The following is a 22,591-nucleotide window of genomic DNA, read 5'->3' as shown; positions in this document are numbered from 1 at the left end:
TCCTCCCTCTTCCTCCTCCTCCTCATCTCTCCTTCTCCTCCTCATTCCTCCTCCTCCTCCTCCTCATCTCTCCTCCTCCCTCCTCCTCCTCATCTCTCCTCTTCGTCCCTCTTCCTCCTCCTCCTCTCTCTTCCTCCTCATCTCTCCTCCTCCTCCTCCTCCTCATTCCTCCTCTTCCTCATCTCTCTTCCTCCTCCTCCTCCTCCTCATCTCTCCTCCTCCTCATCTTCCTCATCTTCCTCCTCCTCATCTCTCCTCTTCCTCTCTCTTCCTCCTCCTCCTCCTCATTCCTCCTCCTCCTCTCTTCCTCCTCCTCCTCATCTTCCTCCTCCTCTCTCTTCCTCCTCCTCCTCATCTTCCTCCTCCTCCTCCTCATCTCTCCTCCTCCTCTCTCTTCCTCCTCCTCCTCCCTCTTCCTCCTCCTCCTCATCTCTCCTCCTCCTCCTCATCTCTCCTCCTCCTCCCTCTTCCTCCTCCTCCTCATCTCTCCTTCTCCTCCTCATTCCTCCTCCTCCTCCTCCTCATCTCTCCTCCTCCCTCCTCCTCCTCATCTCTCCTCTTCGTCCCTCTTCCTCCTCCTCCTCTCTCTTCCTCCTCCTCTCTCTTCCTCCTCCTCCTCCTCCTCCTCTTCTTCCTCCTGTTGTCTTCTTCATTCATTCTGATTATTCAGCTCCATCTTGAGGTGTGGTGAAGAACTGCAGCTCATTTCCACATTATTCAGTGTTTCTAAACATGATGGAGGTTCAGAACAGGTTACTATGACGACAGTTAACACATTAATGTAAGTGTCATGTTCATAAACACTGATTTTTTTGTATTATGATAAATTATGTATATTTTAAATTTTATATTTTTTACCCTTTTTTATACTTCTACTTCTTGTACTTATTCTACTTCTGCAACAAGTATATTTCACTCATGTGGGATCAATAAAAGTCTCATCATATCTTATTATGGTCTGAATAGATAGATAGATAGATAGATAGATAGATAGATAGATAGATAGATAGATAGATAGATAGATAGATAGATAGATAGATAGATAGATAGATAGATAGATAGATAGATAGATAGATAGATAGATAGATAGATAGATAGATAGAGTTGTGTATTTCCTCTTTAAACCACCAGTGGGCAGCATTTTATTGAAAATGTGTTTCTTCACCATCGTATTAAAGTCTGAAATAAACATGATTTATTTGCTTCATCTATTGTTGCAAAGACAAAAAACCTGAATCAAATGTGCATCACACACTTTTTCTGTTGTGTTGTAAAGATAATAATTCATTAATATATTGAACTAATGAACACGGTCTAATATCAGAAACCAGGACGTTTCCTCTCTCTGGGTTCACAGCAGGACGATGACTGAAGGTAATTATTAACTAGTCAGTAGTAATTCCAGACAAAGGCAATATCTGATCATCAGCAAGATCAGTGTTAATCAATAACTGATACTAAAGATAAAGACTGCAGGTCAGAGATCAGCTGGACTCTTCCTCTGATAATATTTCAGAAATGTGTTTGAGGAAGAGGAGACGTCTGGTTTCTAGTCAGGCTCAGAGTTTGACCTGTGACCTCTGACTGTGTATCGAGGTCACAGGTCAATGTTCGGTTCACGACTCAAATAACCCAATTAACCCAATTATTTATCAAAACGTGCAGTTCTATCAGGATCAGTGTGCTATTACTTTTCTTTATGGAAAAAAACTGCAACACATTTCTCATAGAGCAGGGGTCATCAACTATATTTGTTGAAGGGCCAGAATCTTTCTCAACAGACACCTCGGGGGCCGGACATTCAAATAGGCCGGGATGAAATTAAATTCATCTTTTTGCCTAATAATTTATTTCTATTTTACCTGTAAGCTCATAATTTTCATTTATACATATCTTTGGTGTTTGGTATGATATAAAATGAAAAATCTTGACAGCTGGACTTTCAGATACTCCCAAAGGCTGGAGTTTTGCACTGCTGACTTGCCCTGTGATTTTCAGCCTAAATATGAAAGGAGGCTGACAATCGGTTCTGATGATACAAGTCAGTAGTCCTGAGTAGTCAGTAGTGTTTCTCTTCTATAATACACATTCTACATCTCGGAGGCGACGTTTTTCCACACATGGACAGAGCTCAGTGGGAAACAATAGGAGAGACACAGGCCGAGGGGGAACCGGGACAATTGCCCCTCGGGGATAAATAAAGTTTTTTGAATTGAATTGAATTGAACACCGGAGGGAGAAGCAGGTCCGTGCAGCTGTGCGCCACAGACATGTACAAAAAAACAACCGAGTGGCATCAAACACGCGCTGCTACCGCATCGTTTTTGGGTTGTGAGCGCGCATGATGCTCATCTACACTGAATGGGTTTGAGTGCGCAAAAGACGCTACATCTGAACGGCCCCGTGCTCACCTGGTTTAACTAAGGCGGCGGCCAAACTCACCCAGCTCGCCTTTGCAGACAGGCAGGGAAAACCCTGCAATCCAGCTCCCTAAACTTTCATGCATGGGGTTTTGGGTACCGCAGCGTTTCCCAGTGCAGGGGCTCACAGGCGCACACAAACACTGAGCGTGTCTGCATGTCTCCGTGTCCCAGCGCATTGACTGACAGGCGCACACAACGAGAGACCGAGAAATATAATAGGCCTACTTGTACACTATTAGAATTCAGTCGCGGGCCGGATTGGAAGGTTCGGCGGGCCGGATTCGGCCCGCGGGCCGCCAGTTGATGATCACTGTCATAGAGGATGAATGGGAGGAGGTGAAAAAACTAACAAATGATTGGACTTTTTCAAACGTCTACTGCTCCGGCAAACTTTCACCTAGAGACTCAGTTTAAGCTTTAAAATGTAGAATAGAATAGGATGTCTTTATTGTCTTTGCAACAAGCACAAAGAAACTGGGAGGTCCATCCTCCCCTTAGGTGTCATTAAAAGCGAAGTACAAAAAAAGCAACAAAAAAAAACCCACAGGTAAAAAAAAAAAACACCATCAACAAGCACACCATATTCACCATATTCACCATATTCATGTGTTTCAGTAGATTAGTCAGTCGGCTGCATAGACACAAATCTCTTCTATTTCATATACGGTAGAAAAATGTAAACACACTAACCTCAGCGCAACGCCAGCGCGTCATTTGCAGCACCACGCCGTACCAGGAAAACTCCCGGTACTCCCAGTGGCCAGTCGGCCCCTGGAGTATTTCAGGAGCATGGAGTGATGAGGTGAAGATCAAAACCATTTTACCACATGTCTGCTGTTTCCTCCTCCTCCTTCTTTGTTGGTTTATTCATGAACGTGAAACTCTTGAATCGTGCTCTCTGGCTGGCTGGATTTTACATTCGGGCTGCCGTACAAACATGGCAGCGGAGGATGGCGACACTCTCTGAAGCAAGACTCTTCCTATGTGTATAAAAGAAGAATTATAAGGTTTCGAAAACCAAACGCATTTTATTTCATAGCGATTATACACTTACACAAATATATTCATGGGTAGCATATTCAGATTTTGCCAATAAATCTTGCCAATTATTACACACCCAACATTTAAGTTAATAAATATATTTTGTTGAAAGCAACCGCGTTGTTGACGAATGACGAATAACAAACACGAAACTCACTGGAATCACCTTTAAATATACGGTTAAACTCTAATGAATTACAAAGACTATGAATCTTCAGGACATCATTTCACTTTTATAAGCTACAGAAATACCAGCATTAACAATAAATTTAATATGAACACGTGTTAACCCACAGCCAGCTGCAGTACTTTACACAAAGTATTTCAGAACACATTGAATAACAGTTTCTTTTACACAGCATGTAGTCAGAAAATGTCTGCTGCTCAGCAGTATTTACTAAGATATTCTCACTCACGACTTCAAAGCCGTTAACACTGTTAGGCTAACCCAATAGGATTCTAACTTGAAGTAATAAGCATCGCAGCGAGCGGATTGTATTAGCACTAGCATGGACCGACGGAAGTTTGTAACGGCAAAAATTATCATCATGGTTAACGGAAATATCAGTCAGCTGACTACATATTAAAACTCACCTGTCCTCACCTGACCAGCTGGTCTTCACTCAGGAAGTGGATGAAGCATTTCACTGGCTACCGTGCACCTCCACTTGACTCTGCTATTTGACCCACTTTATCATTTTTAAATGTGTGTGTTTGTTTTGAGTGCTTTTATGTAAAATATGAAACTATTTATTTCAAGTGCATTTTTAAACATGAATTAATAATAATTGCTGATTGAGACAAACCTATCCCACAGTGTTAAATGTGTGTTCAGGGAAAGTTTATCCAAACTAGAAACAGGAAGCAGGATGATAGAGCCAAAGCAGCTCGAGAACTGGTTCACACAGGCAGAGCAGGACCAACAGACCCAGAGTCCAGAGACCGGCTTAGGTTTGCACTGAAGTGTGCCCTCATTTGTGGAGACAAATTATCCAAATGTAACTCATAATGTATTAATATGACTGAATTTTATCACATTTTCTTTGGAGACAAGCCTATTTATGTCTGTATGATATGGTTTGTTGACCTAGAGGTGATTCCAGTAGGAGGAGTTCTCTTGTTTGGACACTAGGGGGCAGAATTAGAGCAGGGATTGTGGTGGGGCATGTCTGGCTGTGTCACTGTTTCTTTCCTGTGTTTTTCAGGTGAGTATTGTCTCAAACCTAAAGGAATTACTGTAATGTTTTAGTTAAACTTTTACGTTTAACATGTAGTACATTTGTGTGTGTGAATGTCTGTGTGTGTGCGTGTGACAAAGTGTGAATATTGAATGACAGGGGATGATGACTGTTGCTTATTTTATTGTATAAACCACTTTGAGCTGGGTCCATGACTTGTTTTGTTGTGAAATTGTTGTAAAAAAAAAAAAACTTTAACCTAAATTAAGTTAATTTTAATTAATTTAATGCAGAGTTATTACCAAGCTGTTGCCATTGATAAGAATTTGTTTGGGTTGATGATTGTTCACAAAAATCACTGTAAAATGATGATTTATAGTGTCTGTATGTTAATTGGATTGGAATCAATGAGAACCAAAACTGTATTTGAAGATAATGAATGTGTGTGTGTAAATGAGTCATAAGAAAAATATCTACAGATCTGACAAATACAAGGCCCAGAATGTAGCCAGAGGGTGTAGTAAAAAGATGGGTGTGTAGACTTTGAGGAGATATTTTCTCCTGCTGCAAACCTAACCAGTATCAGAGTGGTGATGCAAAAAGCAGAACAAGATAATAATCAGATTTGAAAACGACTTACCTGCATGCACCAACAGATTGTGACATGAAAGGTTTAACATGCAGGACTGTAAAGCAAAAGTTGAACTATAGTGATGATGCAGAAGTGATGGTGAGTGGTGCCAGAAAATACAGAGTGATCTGAGTCTAGTTGTACATAAACTGCCTCAGTACTTTACTGAGCCGACAGAAGAGCAGTGGACGACTGTGAAACATGACACATGGAATATTTGAAGGGCACAAAGTGACAAAGAATTACGTCAGAGAAAATGTGACTGTGAACAACTGGGATTACTGGGAGCGTCCAGCGATGCAGACTGGGCTGCTGATGGAACCGACAGACAGAGTAGGACCGGTTATCGTGTGAGCCTGAACAAAGACGGACCTTTGATTTCATGGAAGACTAAAAAGCAGCTAGTCTCCACTGTTGCACTGTCCGGCTGTGAGCCAGAGTGTCTGGCAGCGTCAGCCGCCGCCACACAGGAGTGATGTAGCTGGTGCAACTACCTGAAGCTGCTGACAGACACCAACACTCACCTGTAGCAGACTGCAACCCACTGGCACCACTCACCTCACAGGAAACAGGACGTTGTTGGAGACCATCTCAGGGTTTTATTCTGCACACAACAGTAGGAGCACATTAGCTGCAGCTACAATGTTTTATCTCATTAATCACAGTCATTTTTAACAGTTAAAACAGAATATTCACTAATACAGGTGCATAGAACATCATGGAAAAGTTTATTTATGTCAGTAATTCAAATCAAAAAGTGAAGCTAACACATTATATAGATCCATTACACAGAATGAAACATTTCATGCCTTTATTACAATCAAAAGGCTAACATTTAATGAAGACCGAAAATTCAGTCTCTAAAAAAATTGAATATAACAAAAGACCAATTTAAAAAAGCATTTTTAATACAGAAATGTTGGCCTTGTGAAAAGTTTGTCCATCTATATGCACTCAATACTTGGTTGTGTGGCGGCCTTAGACATCTGGGGGTCCGTTTCAATATTTCATATGAGGCCCTACCTTGTTAAACATAAAATTATTTGCCAGCTACGGTATGTGCTTTAAACCCTGAAAGGACGCAGTAAACGCACTATCCATAGCATCCCAGGTACGCACAACACATTAAGTGTTAAAATCACTATCAGGGCAAGAAACCAGCAGGACTTAGCAGAAAAAAAACGAGGACTGAAGTTGGTTTTCATCAAAAAGCAAAATCATTATGTACATTTTCAGACATGAACAGGAATCTTAACACAACCAAAAAGGCTTTAAAAATATTCTGAATTTAAATTGGCAACAAAAATAATGAGAGTAATAATACCACATTTTAGTTGTGCTCTCGCTGTGTTTTATTTCTCTGTTAAGTTAGTTAGTTACGTACTCATAGATCGCCTGTTTGGAGGCATTTTAACCCGAGGGGGAAAAAAAGAAAAGAGGAGGAAAGTGATTGAAAGACGTCAATCATCATGTTACGCAACTGGGCGCACGTCAGGAGGAAAGCAGGAAAAACAGAAGGAATAATAATACTGGGAGAAGGAAAACGAGGGTCCATTGATAGTTTGCGGGCCGTTTTCAAAGGTAAGCCTACGTTGTTATTGATATTTCCTGCCGTATTATTAATTAGGAGTGATTAGTCCTACCGGTGGACGGAGCTGTTCGTGTGTGTGGTGGATGTAGGCCTGTGGATGTAGGCCTGTGTGTGTGTGTGTGTGTGTGTGTGTGTGTGTGTGTGTGTGTGTGTGTGTTAAGGTGAAAGGTGATAGGTGATGAATTATTGCAGGCTACTGTCTTTTACTTGGTGGCTGGCAGCTGGGCCCAACTAAGGCCGCCTATGGGTTGTTTGACTTGAACTACTGTAAATTGACTTTTCCATGATATTCAGATTTATTGAGATGCAGCTGTAGTTTCCAATTTCAAACTGAATGTTCACTAATCAATAAGATTTATACAGGTGCATCTCAATAAATTAGAATATCATGGAAAAGTTTATTCATGTCAGTAATTCAATTCAAAAAGTGAAGCTAACACGTTTTATAGATCCATTATTGCTTACGTTTTATGAAGACATAAAATTCAGTTTCTAAAAAAAATAATATTACAAAAGATTTATTAAAAAAAAAAAAAAGCATTTTTAATACTGAAATATTGTCCTTGTGAAAAGTTAGTCCATCTATATGCACTCAATACTTGGTTGTGGTTATCTGACTTGAACTACTGTAAATGGACTTTTCCATGATATTCAGATTTATTGAGATGCAGCTGTAGTTTCCAATTTCAAACTGAATGTTCACTAATCAATCAGATATTTCTGTAGACATGAGATCGTATAGTGGCAGTTTCAGTTGGATCCACAGCAGATGAGCTTTAAACACACAGAACAAAGCCACAACACAAACACATGTATGCTAATGAGATGAGATCGTTAAATCCTCGTCTCACCGTGAACAAAGAAAAACAACACACAGTCACACACACTTTAAACATGGCCGCCACCTCATCACTCAGTGTGTGTGTGATATTCATGGTAAGTAAGGACTTTAAGAGCATATTATCTACAAATAACGGAGAGAGTTTCACCGTGTGTCTCGGCTCTTCCAGCAGCAGCGACGTTTTGGCGCGTTTTGGGGGGTGCACCGCTAATTAACGCCCCACCTGCAACAACAGCTGGAACCAGGAACCATCGTTCTCTGAACCAAACTGCTGCAGCAACAACAGTTTAGCTGTTTAACATATTTACCACTGGTATGAATAATATGTGGAGTGGGTTTTAGTTTTAGCTGAAGTTCACATAGATAATATCAACTTAAAAACAAATTAAATCTAAATACTGACTCCGCTAGCTACACACCACCTATGCAGGGCCGTTGCTAGGAATTCTGGGCCCCCTGAAAGAAAACTAAAGTGGGCCCCCTAACCCCCTGACTTTTCCACCTTTTTTTTTCTTAGACTACGTACGTATTATCATTTTTTATTTAGCCTATACTTTGTCTATGGATATTCTCATTCATCCAGGTCATCGTTCTTTTCTGGGCAAATTGAATCGTAGGCAGCTGGACTTGTATTTGTCTGGGAAGACGTTTCGCCTCTTATCCAAGGGGCTTCATCAGTTCGTAAAAAAAAAAAAAAATTGGCTACTTTGTTTTGATGCTAATGCAGCATTACTATGAGCAGGCTATTAGTCAGGGTCTTATGCAGAAGTAGAGAATGCATTTCCTGAAGGAAATATGGGTGAATGCTGAAAGCTGCTGAATGCTGAAAGCGGAATAAATCAGTCATACAAAGATTAGACTACTGGGTTTTTTTTATGGGCCCCACTGGGCGCTGGGCCCCTAGAATTATCATCACCTTTCTCCCCTATACAACGGCCCTGCACCTATGGTTTATGAAGATAACCAAGGAACAGTAGCATTAGCAAAGAAGCTGTGAACAAACAGAGATGTGAGCAGGTTGATGTTAATGATCATTTTATGAGGTCGACTGATCACGAAGGGAAAATAAAGTTTGAAGTACTGTTCAACAGACAAGATGGCGGCAGATGTGAAGACAAAACCTGCAACAGAGTTAAAGTTGAGTCAGTTTGTGAAGTCTGTGTTTGGAGAGTCACAGATGATGTGTAGAAAATCTTATAATGTTGTGTTAAAGGAGTTAACAATGTGAGAGCAAGCGGGGTGTTCACATGTGTGTGTTAAATGTACTCTCAAATCATTATTAGCTATTATTAATAATAAACAACTTTATTACAAACAGTCAACCAGCATTGACAAAGGCAGACATGAGATCACTTATTATAATCAGAAATCATTCAAAAATCATCAGAGTCAAATAAAAACCAATACAGAAAAAGAGGGTGGGAGTGGGGGGTTGGGGGATAAATTAACAACATACAATACTAAAAGGACATCATATAAATTAACACATAATTAGCCTACACAAAGTACAATAATATAAAAACATAAAACAGAAGATTAATAATAATTCAAGACATTAATCAAAACAAGACATTAAATATAGTGCATTATTAACTGTTTTAGCTGTTTGTTTTTGTTTTATACAGATGAACTTGTTGAAATGTTTCGGCTCCATTTCGGTGTAAGTATGCTCTTCACTTGTGGGAATTAACCTTTATTGTGGTGACGTCTGCAGAAACAGGCCAGCCTGTGGTCGGAGTGAGGAACTGCAGAACGTTTTACTGTAAAGATAAACAGAGTTATTGTTTGTTCTGAAAATTAACAAGTACAACTCAACAGTAACTTTCAACATTTATAAAATGTAAAATCTGTTCCTGTTTTCTCAGACATTAGTTTTCCAGTGTCAGCTTTTTCCTGTAAACACAAAGAGGAAGGAACCAGGCCCAGAGAAAGTGGAACTATTAAGTTCAGACTCCATTTTAAGACGACATGAAGGAGCAAGAGTGAAGCTGCGTTAGGTGAGTGTTAAACAACTTTATTATTATTCACCGTTAAAGTCTGTGAGTGTCAGTCCCTGTGAAGTGTGGAGGGAAGAAGAGTCAGAGTGAACTACTGAGACTAAAGGGGGGACAGCAGGAGGACAGCTACTTCCTGTTGTCTCAGTCTGACTCAGGCCCTGTCCACACCGACACTTTTACTAAAACATCTGTTTCTGCTTCGTCCTTAAAAAGGTTTACACTAGTCCGACATGGTTGTTGTTTCTACGTGCAGTGGTGTGGCTCAGGTTACAGGTTAGAGAGCTGAGGCTATGACGTCATCGTTTCACTAAAAATCCGTTTAGATTTTTTTGAGGCAAAAAAAAAAGAAGTTTTTTCTGAGGCGGCGTTTGGAGATTGACTAACACAAAAATATACAGTTTTAGGACAAAACGCCGACATGAGAAATAAAAACTGTTAACATAGCCTACTGTGTGTGTGTGTGTGTGTGTGTGTGTGAGTCTGTGTTAACAGGCAGCTAAGGGGGAAGTTAAGGGAACTTAAAGGCCCCATGGCATGAAAAATGTGATTGTGGTTATTTTTTGGTGCTTGGGGAGGTCTCTGGGCCACGTATATACTGCCCCATGCATCAAACTGGTCATAAACGGAGAAACACACACCGCCCATTTGTAGGAACTGTCTCTTTAAGACGAGCAGATAGCACTTCCTCCTTTGTGTGATGTCAAACACAAAGTAACTCCGCCCACCGCGACCAGTTGTTTTTTTCAATTTTTATGAATGCAGCTTAGGTTTCAGTTACTTGCCTGTGATTGGCCCGACCACACCCCACTCAAAAACAGTCAGCCAATCAGAGGAGAGGTTCTCATTCTCTCCTCTGATTGGCCAAATGACCCATGCCTGCTAGAGCTCCAGAAAGAGGCAACAGAAAGGGGCAGTATAAACGATATTAAGCAGATCACAGGTACTCAAAACCAATGATACATCTTGTTAGGGAAATAAACCCAGAGAAAAGTGCACAGCATGGGCCTTTAAGTCAGACAGCTGAGCTCTGAATCCTCTGTTTATTTCACCTCTTAATGTGAAAACTGTGTGTTTGACCTTCAGAATAAAAGTTTAACACTGACCCAGAGAAGATAAAGAGTCTTAAACACAGTTTATCAACATCAGACCAGGTTCTGATCAAAAACCACAAGACACAAAACTAAACCTGGTCTGGTGAAAACAGGTTTCACTGTTTTAAAGACTCATTATCTTCTCTGGAAAACTGTTTTACACTGAACACAAAACGACTGAGAGGTGAAATAAACAGGATTCAGAGCTCAGCTGTTAAATTTAATTTCCCCCTAACTGCTGAATCTGAAGCTAACGTCAGTGTTGTTCAGTGTTTCTGGTTTCCCTCTCAGACTGACTGAAGTCCTGAAGATGAGTGTTAATGTGGAGGAAGAGGAGGACGGACCAGAGTCTCCAGGATCCACCTGTCCATCTCTGAAGAGTGACCGGTCCAGATATGATCCTCCATTCTTCAGTCCTGAACCTGGACCTGGACCTGGACCCTCCTGCTGGTCTGTGAAGAATAACCGGTCTAAAGGAAATCCTCCATTCTTCAGTCCTGAACCTGGACCTGGACCTGGACCCTCAGACTCAGAGTAAGATACAGATATTATGTGCAGCACTTTGGTCGACTGCTGTCATTTTAAATGTGCTATACAAATAAATGCTGACTTGACTTGACAGATACAGACAACTTTATTAATCCCACCAGGGGCAACTGGTTTTAACAGTGTACATACTGACACATAAAAAACACAAGTACACACAATGAAATAGACCTGCTCCAGCCTCTTTACCAGTGTTGAGTGTGTTGAGGTTCTGCAGCTCATAGTGACTGTGAGTCAACAGGAACTGGTTCTTGTGGTTGATCAGTGTCTTCATACTAACTGCTCAGGTCTATTCATGTTTCTTCTGAACTGATCTGATGAAAGAACATCTGGACTTGTTCCTCCTCCATGTTCTTCCTGCAGCTGATCAACATGAGCTTTAAAGAGGAACTAAGCAGGAATTCTCCCGTGGCTATGCTACATTTTTATCTTAATTAAAAAGCTCCGGAGTAATTGTGATCGTTAACTACATGACTTGTGACTTGTTATGAGTGAGAACGGAGGCTCTCTGTCTTCCACCTGGCGTCTCACGGCTGAAAACCAACCTTGCGTCATCAGTTTCTTGGTTGCCGCCCCGGTGTCCCAGCTCTCGTCTCTGCACCACAACACAAACGTGCTCTGTAACCCGTAATCTTTTGTTCATGGCGGTTAAGACTACACAAACGTACACGCCGTAACATCGTATATGTTATGTAATGTTTTCCACCGCTCCATTTATTGATTTCGCCGGCTTCGTTGTAAACAAATGCACATGGCTGAGAGCAGCGTAACCAAGCAGCGGAAAAGCGAGCAGACTTGCATAGTTCCCCTTTAACAACGTGGCTGATTCCAGGTGGTTTGGTGAACGTTGATGAGCTGGTTTCTAACAGAGTTAACAGCAGTTTGCAGGATCATTTTACAGCCTGAATGATGAGTTTCACATGTCAGAGCTTCACTGTAGACACTGTCTGAGCAGCAGCATCTGGATTTGTTCACATGGATAATGTCTATTGAGTCAGGAAACAAGGCAAGGCAAGGCAAGGCAATTTTATCTGTATAGTGCATTTTTACAAATAGTTTGTCTCAAAGGGCTTTACATGGCATCATAACAACATCCTCTGCCCTTAGACCCTCACATCCACTGAGGAAAAACTCCATAGAAAACCCTTTTAACAGGGAAAAATCGGAGAAACCTCAGGGTGAGCAACAGAGGAGGGATCCCTCACCCGGGACGGACAGACGTGCAATAGATGTTGTTACAGACAAGAAAACAGTTTACAACAGAGAATATGGGAAACATGGAAATGTTAACAACAGCTGAAGAAGGAAGCTTCTGGTAGGCAAGGAGAGCAGGCCAGCTTAATGGGAGGACCGGATGGCAGACTGGTTCATAGGAAGGGAGGGCAGACCACTGAAGATTCTTCAGTGAAGGGACTAAATGCAGTAAATGGACTCAGTGAAGGTTGAATCCTGAGTCTGGGGATTTTCCGTCTTTGTCCTTATTTTTCTGATAAATCAGATGCAGAGTCCAACGTGTCCCAGGCTGAGAGGACGTCCTCCTCTGAGCCATAGAGTTCCACATTAAAACACATCAGTGAACCACACAGTGTCACTGAGGGACATCAACACTCACTGTAGTTTATTTAGACTCCGTCCTGCTGCCCCACATACTCACTACAGCACCAAATGTGGATCAATCCGCTGCTGAAAATAATCCCTGACAGATGTTTCCTGTGTTTCCTCCCGTTGGTTTGATAGAAACTAGAGTGAGCAGCTGTTTGAGGAAATGACTGAGCCTCTTTAAACATGAACCTGTAGCTGAGATGTTGGTGAAGCTTTGAGTCTTCAGGAGGAACCAATGGGCTCAGACTGTGTGTGTAGGACTGGTGTCCAGGTAGATCCAGATGTTGAGCCAGTGGATCCAGATGCTGAGCAGAGTCAGTGTGTGATCCTGTGTAGAGCTGATGTGAGACAGATGTTCAGCAGCTGGACACTGGACACAGTTAATGACTGACTGACTCTACACTGTTGTCTCTGATGCTGCTGTGTTGCTTCCATCCTTCACTACAGTGTGTGGTGCTGGACGCTGACGTCACTGGAGACTTCCCACAATGCATCTGTGATCAGAGAACTGATCAGTGATCAATGTGATGGGAATAAAAACATCTTTGTGTTTACAGATTGAGAGCAGAGTCTCCAGGATCCATCTGTCTGTCCATGAAGAGTGACCAGTCCAAAGAACGGCCTCTTTGGTTCAGACCTGGACCTGGACCTGGACCTTCAGAGTCACGGTAAGAGACGGTTTCTACTATAAACTGAGCTGAAGATGATTCAGTCATTAGACTCATGTGAAGGAAAACATGGATTTAGGAGGAAAATGACTTTGGATGGGGAAAAAAAGCAGTTATATTCATATTGACGCTATGTTTCCCATCTAAAATAATTTTGCCTCCTATATTCCGGTTAGAAGAACTGCACCCATTACTTCACTGTTTAAGTGCAGTGTAGGGCATCTAGCAGGAGAGCTTTTCTCTTTTTTTCCTATGGTCGCACTCAGTGTTGGGAGTAACGCGTTACAAAAGTAACGCAATTACAGTAATGTATTACTATTTGCTGTAACGCAGTAATATAACGCATTACAAATAAAATTTCGGTAATATTTTACCCGTTACAATCTAAGTAACGCGCGTTACAACGCATTTTCATAAAAACGTGTGAAAACTTATAAGTCGCGGCTGCGGGGACTGTGTCCGCGTCTGATCAGGAGGTGATAATCAGCGCAGCAGTAGCAGAGTACATAGGCTAATATAAAGTTTCTCACGTTTACAAAAAGAACACATAAAACAAAAGGAAAGCATAATTCATATCTACCAGACAGATCGACTTGGAGCCGCTGACACGAGTGAGTTAGTTAATGCCGTGGTAAAAATTATTTAATCTCTCTGGGTCACTCCAGCTGCTGTGGCAGTGTGTTTGAAGCGCCGTTACGCAGCCGTGCAGCGCCCACGGTGCGATCCTAACCTCCCTCTCCAGTACCTATGGCGTCCGGGACCGAGACCTCATCTCTACTTTCACCTCGTCTTTGATCCCCTCTCGCCCGGGCTTTTAAATCAGAGTGTGGCCCGAGCTCTGCGCCATAGCGCTGTGCCGTGGCGCGCACCTCCGGTCCGATGATTGACAGCTGGTATCAACGCATTTACTTTCTCTCAGATATTCTCCCACGGTTCTTTTTTACCGTAGATCAACAATATGTTTATTTGCTCCTTTGTATTAATTAATTGGATCAAATTTCATTCTGCGTTTGCGGTCATGCAGCTCTCTGCTCTCCTTCTCTCTCTCCACGAAGGACATGATTACAATGCGTAAAACTGTCATTTCAATCCTGCAGTTTGCATGTGCTGTTATTTAGGCAGTTACTCTTAGTAGATTATCCGCAAAACGTAGTTTTAGTTGCTGCAGAGGCCTACACATTATGCTACATCACCCTCCACTGAATGTATTATCAGCTGCAATGAACTAAACTTTACAGCAGTGTTTTTCAACCTTGGGGTCGGGACCCCATGTGGGGTCGCCTGGAATTCAAATGGGGTCGCCTGAAATGTCTAGTAATTGATAAAAATATTTTTCAAACTAATTATTATTCTTTTTAAAATGATTAAAACACCAAACGCAATCCTAAACAACTGTATTCTATACTTTCACTTTCTCAAATTTAAATCGAGTTGCAGCATATAGAAATATCTGAGCTGGTGCATCTTGATCGACGGGGTCGCCAGAAATTTCTGCTGTTATTTTGGCGAAAGTAACTCAAAAGTAATACAAAAGTAGTGTAACGCATTACAATTCTGAGGCAGTAATATTGTAATGTAACTAATTACTTTCAAATGACAGTAACTAATAATATGTAATGTATTATATTTTGGATGTAACTTGCCCAACACTGGTCGCACTCAGGGACCTAGAGCTGTAGAGCGTTACTTAGAAAATGACCGGAATTCTCCTTTAAAGTGTGATCAGTGTTTCCTGTTTCCTGTCTGTGACTGAGCTTCTCCACAACATGTAGTGAAGCTCAGGTGGAGCTGCTGAAGCTTCTGTTGTCAGCTTCAGTCTCCTCACACTGGATCAGAGCTCCAACACAGGTTCGGGCGCATGGCGTCTGTCCGACTACCCATTTCTCCGACCATACATTTCTTTATTTTTGCGTCCATTAGTCCGACCTCCCACTTCTCCGACTTAAGTAGCCATAACCCCTAACCTTACCCTAAACCTAACCTTAACACTGTAGAATGGGTAGTCGGAGAAATGAGCTGTCGGACTTTTGGGCAGTCGGACTGATGTATGCTCCCCCACAGGTTCATTAGAGCCACACAGCAACGTCTGGATGAGGAGCTCATTAGTTAAAGAGCTGATAGGACTCAGTCCAGAACCAACATCAAACACATGATCAGTGTCTGAAAGAGGAAAAAACACTACCAACAGCTTTGGAGTAAAACCCAGACAAGATGACGCAGAACTGAAGAGACTCAAACTAACAGGGAGTTTGTTTTAGAGTCCAGATTTAGTCAACGGATAAACAGAGACAGAAACCAGACCAGTTCAGGACCAGGTCTTCATTCAGCTCGTCTCTCTACACTCGTCTTCCTCTACTTTCTCTCTCTCTGCTCCTCTGCTTACTGAAGTCCCACCCCCTTGAGGTGGTTAACCAATCAGAGCTCAGATGTGGAGCTGTGACATGTTGTTGATCCAGAAATGTCTTGACAGGAGGAAGAGGAGTGGTGTCTCTGTCCTGAAGGATCATGGACAAAGACCCAGAACCAGAGGTGAGCTGCAGACAGCCAATCAGAGCAGCTGTGGACAAAGTGAGACTGAACATCTGTCTGCTGATGTGGTCATTAGTGAAACCAGGACCTGTTGTTTTCTCCAGAGTCATTGTTCCATCACACAGCACTGACATCTAAGATGATGATTCAAACCTTCTCTTTGTTGTCTGTAGTTTTTCTGTAGCTGATGAAAATAATCTGATCAGATTGTCAGACTCTCTGTCTTCAGTCTGACTCTGTCTCTTGTCTCTCAGCAGATCGTGGTCTGCAGGAGGTTTTAGATCAACATAAGATCAGTCTGAGGAGCAGATGTGAACGAGTGACTGAAGGAACTGAGGGAACAGGAAGTGGAACAGGAAGTGGAACCCTCCTCAACAGGATCTACACTGAGCTCTACATCACAGAGGGACAGAGTGAAGAGGTTAATACCCAACATGAGGTGAGACAGCTGGAGAAAACGTCCAAGAAGAAGACCCTCTATGACACTCCAATCAAGTGCAACGACATCTTTAAAGACTTACCTGTCCAACAGAGAGAGGACGTCTCTACAGTCTCACCTGTCCGACAGAGAGAGGACGTCTCTACGGTCTCACCTGTCCAACAGAGAGAGGACGTCTCTACGGTCTCACCTGTCCAACAGAGAGAGGACGTCTCTACGGTCTCACCTGTCCAACAGAGAGAGGACGTCTCTACGGTCTCACCTGTCCAACAGAGAGAGGACGTCTCTACGGTCTCACCTGTCCAACAGAGAGAGGACGTCTCTACGGTCTCACCTGTCCAACAGAGACCCATCAGAGTGGTTCTGACCAACGGCGTCGCTGGCGTTGGAAAAACCTTCTCGGTGCAGAAGTTCACTCTGGACTGGGCCGAGGGCTTGGAGAACCAAGATGTCAGTCTGCTGGTTCTGCTTTCGTTCAGGGAGCTGAACCTGATCAGAGATCAGTGGTTGAGTCTTCTCAGGCTGCTCCATGTTTTCCATCCAACATTACAGAAGGTCACAGCAGAGCAGCTGGCTGTCTGTAAACTTCTCTTCATCTTTGACGGCCTGGATGAAAGCCGACTGTCACTGGACTTCAACAACAGGGAGGTTGTGTCTGATGTCACACAGACGTCATCAGTCAACGTGCTGCTGACAAACCTCATCCAGGGGAATCTGCTTCCCTCGGCTCTGGTCTGGATCACCTCCAGACCTGCAGCAGCCAATCAGATCCCTCCTACATGTGTCGACAGGGTAACAGAGGTCCGAGGCTTCACTGACGCCCAGATGGAGGAGTACTTCAGGAGGAGGTCCAGTGATGAAGATCTGTCCAGAAGAATCATCTCACACATCAAGACGGCCAGGAGCCTCCACATCATGTGTCAAGTCCCAGTCTTCTGCTGGATCAGTGCTACAGTTCTGGAGCACATGTTGACCACAGACCAGAGAGGAGAGCTGCCCAAGACCACGACGGACCTGTTCTCACACTTCCTGCTGGTCCAGACAAAGAGGAAGAAGAACAAGTATGGTGAAGGACATGAGACGAGTCCACAGGAGCTGATGGAGGCCGACAGGGAAGTTCTTCTGAAGCTGGGGAGGCTGGCGTTTGAACAGCTGGAGGAAGGAAACATCATGTTCTACCAAGAAGACCTGGAGCAGTGTGGTCTGGATGTCACAGAGGCCTTGGTGAACTCAGGACTCTGTACTGAGATCTTCAAAAGAGAGAGTGTGATCTTCCAGAAAACAGTCTACTGCTTTGTTCATCTGAGTGTTCAGGAGTTTCTGGCTGCAGTCTACATGTTCCACTGTTTCACCAACAGGAACACACAGGTCCTCAAGAACTTCCTGGGAGAACAACATGAAGATTTAACCCTGGTTAACTTCCTGTGGAGAGCCATGCAGAAATCCCTCCTCAGTAGAAACGGTCACCTGGACCTGTTTGTTCGCTTCCTTCATGGCCTCTCTCTGGAGTCCAACCAGAGGCTGTTAGGAGGTCTGCTGGGTCAGACAGACAACAGTCCAGAAACCATCCAGAGAACCATCAACAACCTGAAGGAGATGAACTGTGATAAAATCTCTCCTGACAGAAGCATCAACATCTTCCACTGTCTGACGGAGATGAAGGACCAGTCAGTTCATCAGCAGATCCAACAGTTCCTGGAGTCAGAGAACAGATCAGAGAAGAAACTCTCTGAGATCCAGTGTTCAGCTCTGGCCTACATGCTGCAGATGTCAGAGCAGGTTCTGGACCAGTTGGACCTGAAGAAGTACAACACATCATATCAGGGACGACGGAGACTGATCTCAGCTGTGAGGAACTGCAGGAAGGCTGAGTGAGTCCAGACATGATCAATAACGCACACACACACACACACACACACACACACACACACACACACACACACACACACACACACACACACACACACACACACACACACACACAGCTCAGTGACCCATGGAAATCAATCAGTCCACCTTAAACGTCACCATGACAACTTGGAGCGTGTCCTTAGTGTGGATTAGATCTGTGCAGGACACACACTTTAGTGATCAGATCTTCTGCTGCTAAAGATGTTTCTACATTTCACCTTGATTTTCTCTGACTTCATTTCATGTTTGGAGAAAATCAATGTGTGTGAGCGTTGTTCAGGTGACACCTGCAGCTCTACACCTGAGCTCACCTGACCACATCTACCTGTGTCGGCCGCAGGAGCCTGGATTAAACATCCATCTGGGCTTTGATGAATGGATGTTGGATGATTCAACAGGAGGTGGATTTGAATCTGAATGGGTTTTTCCAGCCCAGCCCTGATGAGGATTATTGTTTCATGGCCAACACAAAGAGAGAAGATGAACTGAACCAGAGTGTGAAGATCACATGTTGATCACATGATGACATGTTGTGTGTGTTTAGTACAAATTGTCTGATTTTACTCTCACACATTTTGTTTCTTCTCTAATCACAGACTTCGTCGTTGTGGACTCTCAGAGCTTCACTGTGAAGTCGTTGCCTCAGCTCTGAAGTCCAGCCCCTCCCACCTGAGACACCTGGACCTGGGCTTGAACTACAACCTGGATGGTTCATCAGTGAAGCGTCTGTGTGCTGGACTGGAGAGTCCAAACTGTAGACTGGAGACTCTGAGGTGAGTTCACTGACTGGAGCTGTTGTAGTTGTTTGAAGCTTCAGCTTCTCATTGGTTCATACATGTCAGGATTTGTGTGTGCGGATTTTTCTCAAGAAGCTGAAGAGAGAAAACAGTTGAGATGAGTCCAGAGAGAAGGTGAGAGCAGTCGTAGTGTTTGTGATTCAGAGCAGCAGAGAACGAACTCAGCTTCTACAACTGTTGTTTTCAACTCAGACACTTGTTGTTGAAGCAACGTGCAGCACTGATCTGAGAGCAGATGTTGAGTTGTGGTCAGAAACACAGCAGCTGGTGGATGTTGTGGAGCTGACAGAACCATGGGAGGAAGCATGAGAGGAAGCAGCTGAGATCCACAGAGCTGGCAGCAGAGGCAGAGGAGGCTGGAAAGCTGCGCTCCAGTGGAGGCTGGCTGTAGGGAGCTGTTGGCAGCTAAAGTCTGCTCCCTGGTAGCTCAACTGGCTGGGAGAGGCTGGAGTGTGAAGCAGGAAGTGAAAAGCACGGCACACACTGCAGCCAATTCCTGTCAATGACTGTGAATGCTGAGAATCAAGGTGAGACAGGTGAGAGCAGAGCTGCTAGTGTTGGTCTTGTTGCTGCTGACATGAAGCAGCTGCAGAGGCTCAGCTGGTTTGTTTGGAGGCTCACCAAGATGGGCTGAAGGTTGTTGCTTCATGTTCACCGAGAAGTTTATTTACTTCAAGCAAGCCAACATGTTTGTAAAACTAGATCTAATACAAAATCTGGCGCGAAACCCAAGTTGACGCTCGGTGTGTTCACGTGCAGTCAGAAGCTCCCATTTGTGTCATAAACACAGGAATATCAACTCTTGACTTGCTTGAAGTAAATAAACTTCTGGCTGCATGTTTGAGTCGCCACCTGACGCTGTCTGTGGCTTTGAGGGATGTAAACAGCCTAAGCAGGGGAAATTAAATCCGCTCTATTCATCGCTGCCATGGTGATGCAGGGACAGACACAACTACCGCAAAACAGGAGCAATTAAATTGAAAATCTTCAGATTCCTTCTTTTAGACCTGAAATGTTTGGAAAATACAGCCCCGAGTTGAATTTGCCCGGAATTGTCCTTTAATTAGCTGTTTCTCTCTGTCACTGTTTAACCTGCTTCCTGTTGCTTCAGCTGTTGGACTTTGATTTTCTAAACTTGTTCTTTCTGAAGCTTCTTCAGCTCTGAACAGATGATGAGACACTGAACGCTGTCAACAAGGAGCTTTGTCCTCAACTCACTGCTTTTATTCTTTATTCAGATTGGACTGCTGCTGGTTGTCAGAGATCAGCTGTTCTTCTCTGGTCTCAGCTCTGAAGTCCAACCCCTCCCACCTGAGACACCTGGACCTGAGTGACAACAACAACCTGCAGGATTCAGGAGTGAAGGATCTGAGTGGTTTTCTGGAGAGTCCAGACTGTAGACTGGAGACTCTGAGGTCAGTTCACTGACTGTTGTATCTGATCCACCTACAGTGGATTAAAGTAAAAATAGACTTTCTTCTGAAAACATTAAATTGAAATAGATTATTTTCTGTGTTTCTATATTTAGATTTTAATGTATCTTGAGCAGGACATGTCCTAAAAACAAAAAAACTCTTCTTCTAAATAATCTGTGACAAATGATGTAAAATGAGTCCAGAAACACAGAGTTGTATTAATTCCTCATTTGAGTCCAGATTTATTTTCCTCTTTATTCAGATTTTTATCAGAAATCAAAGTTACACCACTTGACACTGGGTTTCATCACGTCATTGACCCCTGTGCTGTTAGTCGTTTATTGATTTAACCCTGATACGAGTTGATCAATAAAGTTATTAATAGGGGTGACCTCCAATAATCGACTATAGTCGATGATTCGATTCAGAGAGCTCTGATTGGACGATCAACCTCGCTGTCGAATGTTGCAAAATGTGGTTATGAAGAAAAGATGGTACCATTGTGAATATACAGAGGAGCTTCCTGCTGCTGAACATCTGGTTTTACTTCAAATGTATCTGTTTTCTTATTATATAGGAGAGACTGTTTAGATACAAACATCACAGTGAGTGATCGAGCACAGCGGACCTGTCTGTCTCTCTCTCTCTCTCTCTCTCTCCCTCTCTACATTCAGGCCTAAAGTTTTATTTACAATATTAAACAAAGGGACGCGTTCTCTGTCTATAGTGCAGCACCTACACACACACACACACACACACAACAACAACATCATGGTGCTGTGACCCTCGACCTCTGACCCGTCTGAACCAGCACTGATGCTCATATCAGGTCCTCACAACGAGACTCCACGTTTTCATTCTCCACACACACTCGTTAATTCACAACACACACTCGTTAATTCACAACACACACTCGTTATTTCACAGCACACACTCGTTAATTCACAGCACACACTCGTTAATTCACACACACACTCGTTATTTCACAGCACACACTCGTTAATTCACAGCACACACTCGTTAATTCACACACACACTCGTACTCGTCATCGCTGCACCGTCCCTGAAAGAGAGATGATGATGTCATCGCAGCTTAATGAGTGAGATCAGGAAAAGGACGGGTGGAGAACGTCCTGTTATCTGATGCCAGCTGAAGAATTAGTTTATTCAGCTGTTTTAACTCTTTTCTCCAGAAAAAGACACGAATGAGATCATGAATCAATGAGGAAAAAACAACATGATTCTACGATTAGTCGACTATGGACAAAATCTGACCAATCAGATTCGACTATGAAAATCCTTAGTGGAGGACACGCCTAGTTATTAATAACAATAATAATAACAGAGAATCATTATTGATCAGTTATCAATGAATTTATCTTCTTCTTTTATTCTTTATTCAGATTGGAGTACTGCAGTTTGTCAGAGATCAGCTGTTCTTCTCTGGTCTCAGCTCTGAAGTCCAACCCCTCCCACCTGAGACACCTGGACCTGAGCAACAACAGGCTGCAGGATTCAGGAGTGAAGGATCTGAGTGGTTTTCTGGAGAGTCCAGACTGTAGACTGGAGACTCTGAGGTCAGTTCACTGACTGTTACTGTTGTAGATCTTAGATCTTTGATCCACAACTGAACCTGATTGATCTTCACTCAGAACTTGAATCGTTGACTTTGATTGAATTGATTAATGACATTTGAAATAGTGGTTGTTGAATGTTTGCAGTTGTTGTTGTGTGAGAATGATTCTTCAGTTTCAGCTCATTTCACTCAGTGGTCATGAATAATGTCTGTTCACTTCAGTTCAACCTTCACACACATTCGTATTTCTCTCAGTCAGACGACTCATGTTTTCTAGAAACTCTGGAGAAAATGTCCAGTATCAGCTCATCAACT

General features: G+C 43.0%; 2 protein-coding genes across 2 annotated transcripts in view; both read left to right on the top strand.

Moving 5' to 3' along the window:
• The window catches only part of LOC310989790 (protein NLRC3-like), a gene marked incomplete at its 5' end in the record, with an annotated part of 40,039 nt that overhangs the window by 16,860 nt on the left and 588 nt on the right, over nt 1-22,591 (top strand). The gene's annotated exons all lie outside the window — the stretch shown is intronic.
• On the top strand, nt 4,334-22,290 carry LOC310989728 (NLR family CARD domain-containing protein 3-like; the record flags this gene model as incomplete). The annotated part of the gene is made up of 6 exons (XM_083976875.1): nt 4,334-4,415; nt 16,396-16,676; nt 16,923-18,448; nt 19,085-19,261; nt 20,524-20,700; nt 22,104-22,290. 6 exons carry the CDS (start codon nt 4,334-4,336, stop codon nt 22,288-22,290), a joined length of 2,430 nt encoding a protein of 809 aa, XP_083833001.1.

The sequence above is a fragment of the Trachurus trachurus genome, assembly GCF_905171665.1.
Source record: "Trachurus trachurus genome assembly, chromosome: 8".
Lineage (NCBI taxonomy): Eukaryota > Metazoa > Chordata > Actinopteri > Carangiformes > Carangidae > Trachurus > Trachurus trachurus.
This window is presented reverse-complemented; position numbering and strand designations above follow the sequence as displayed.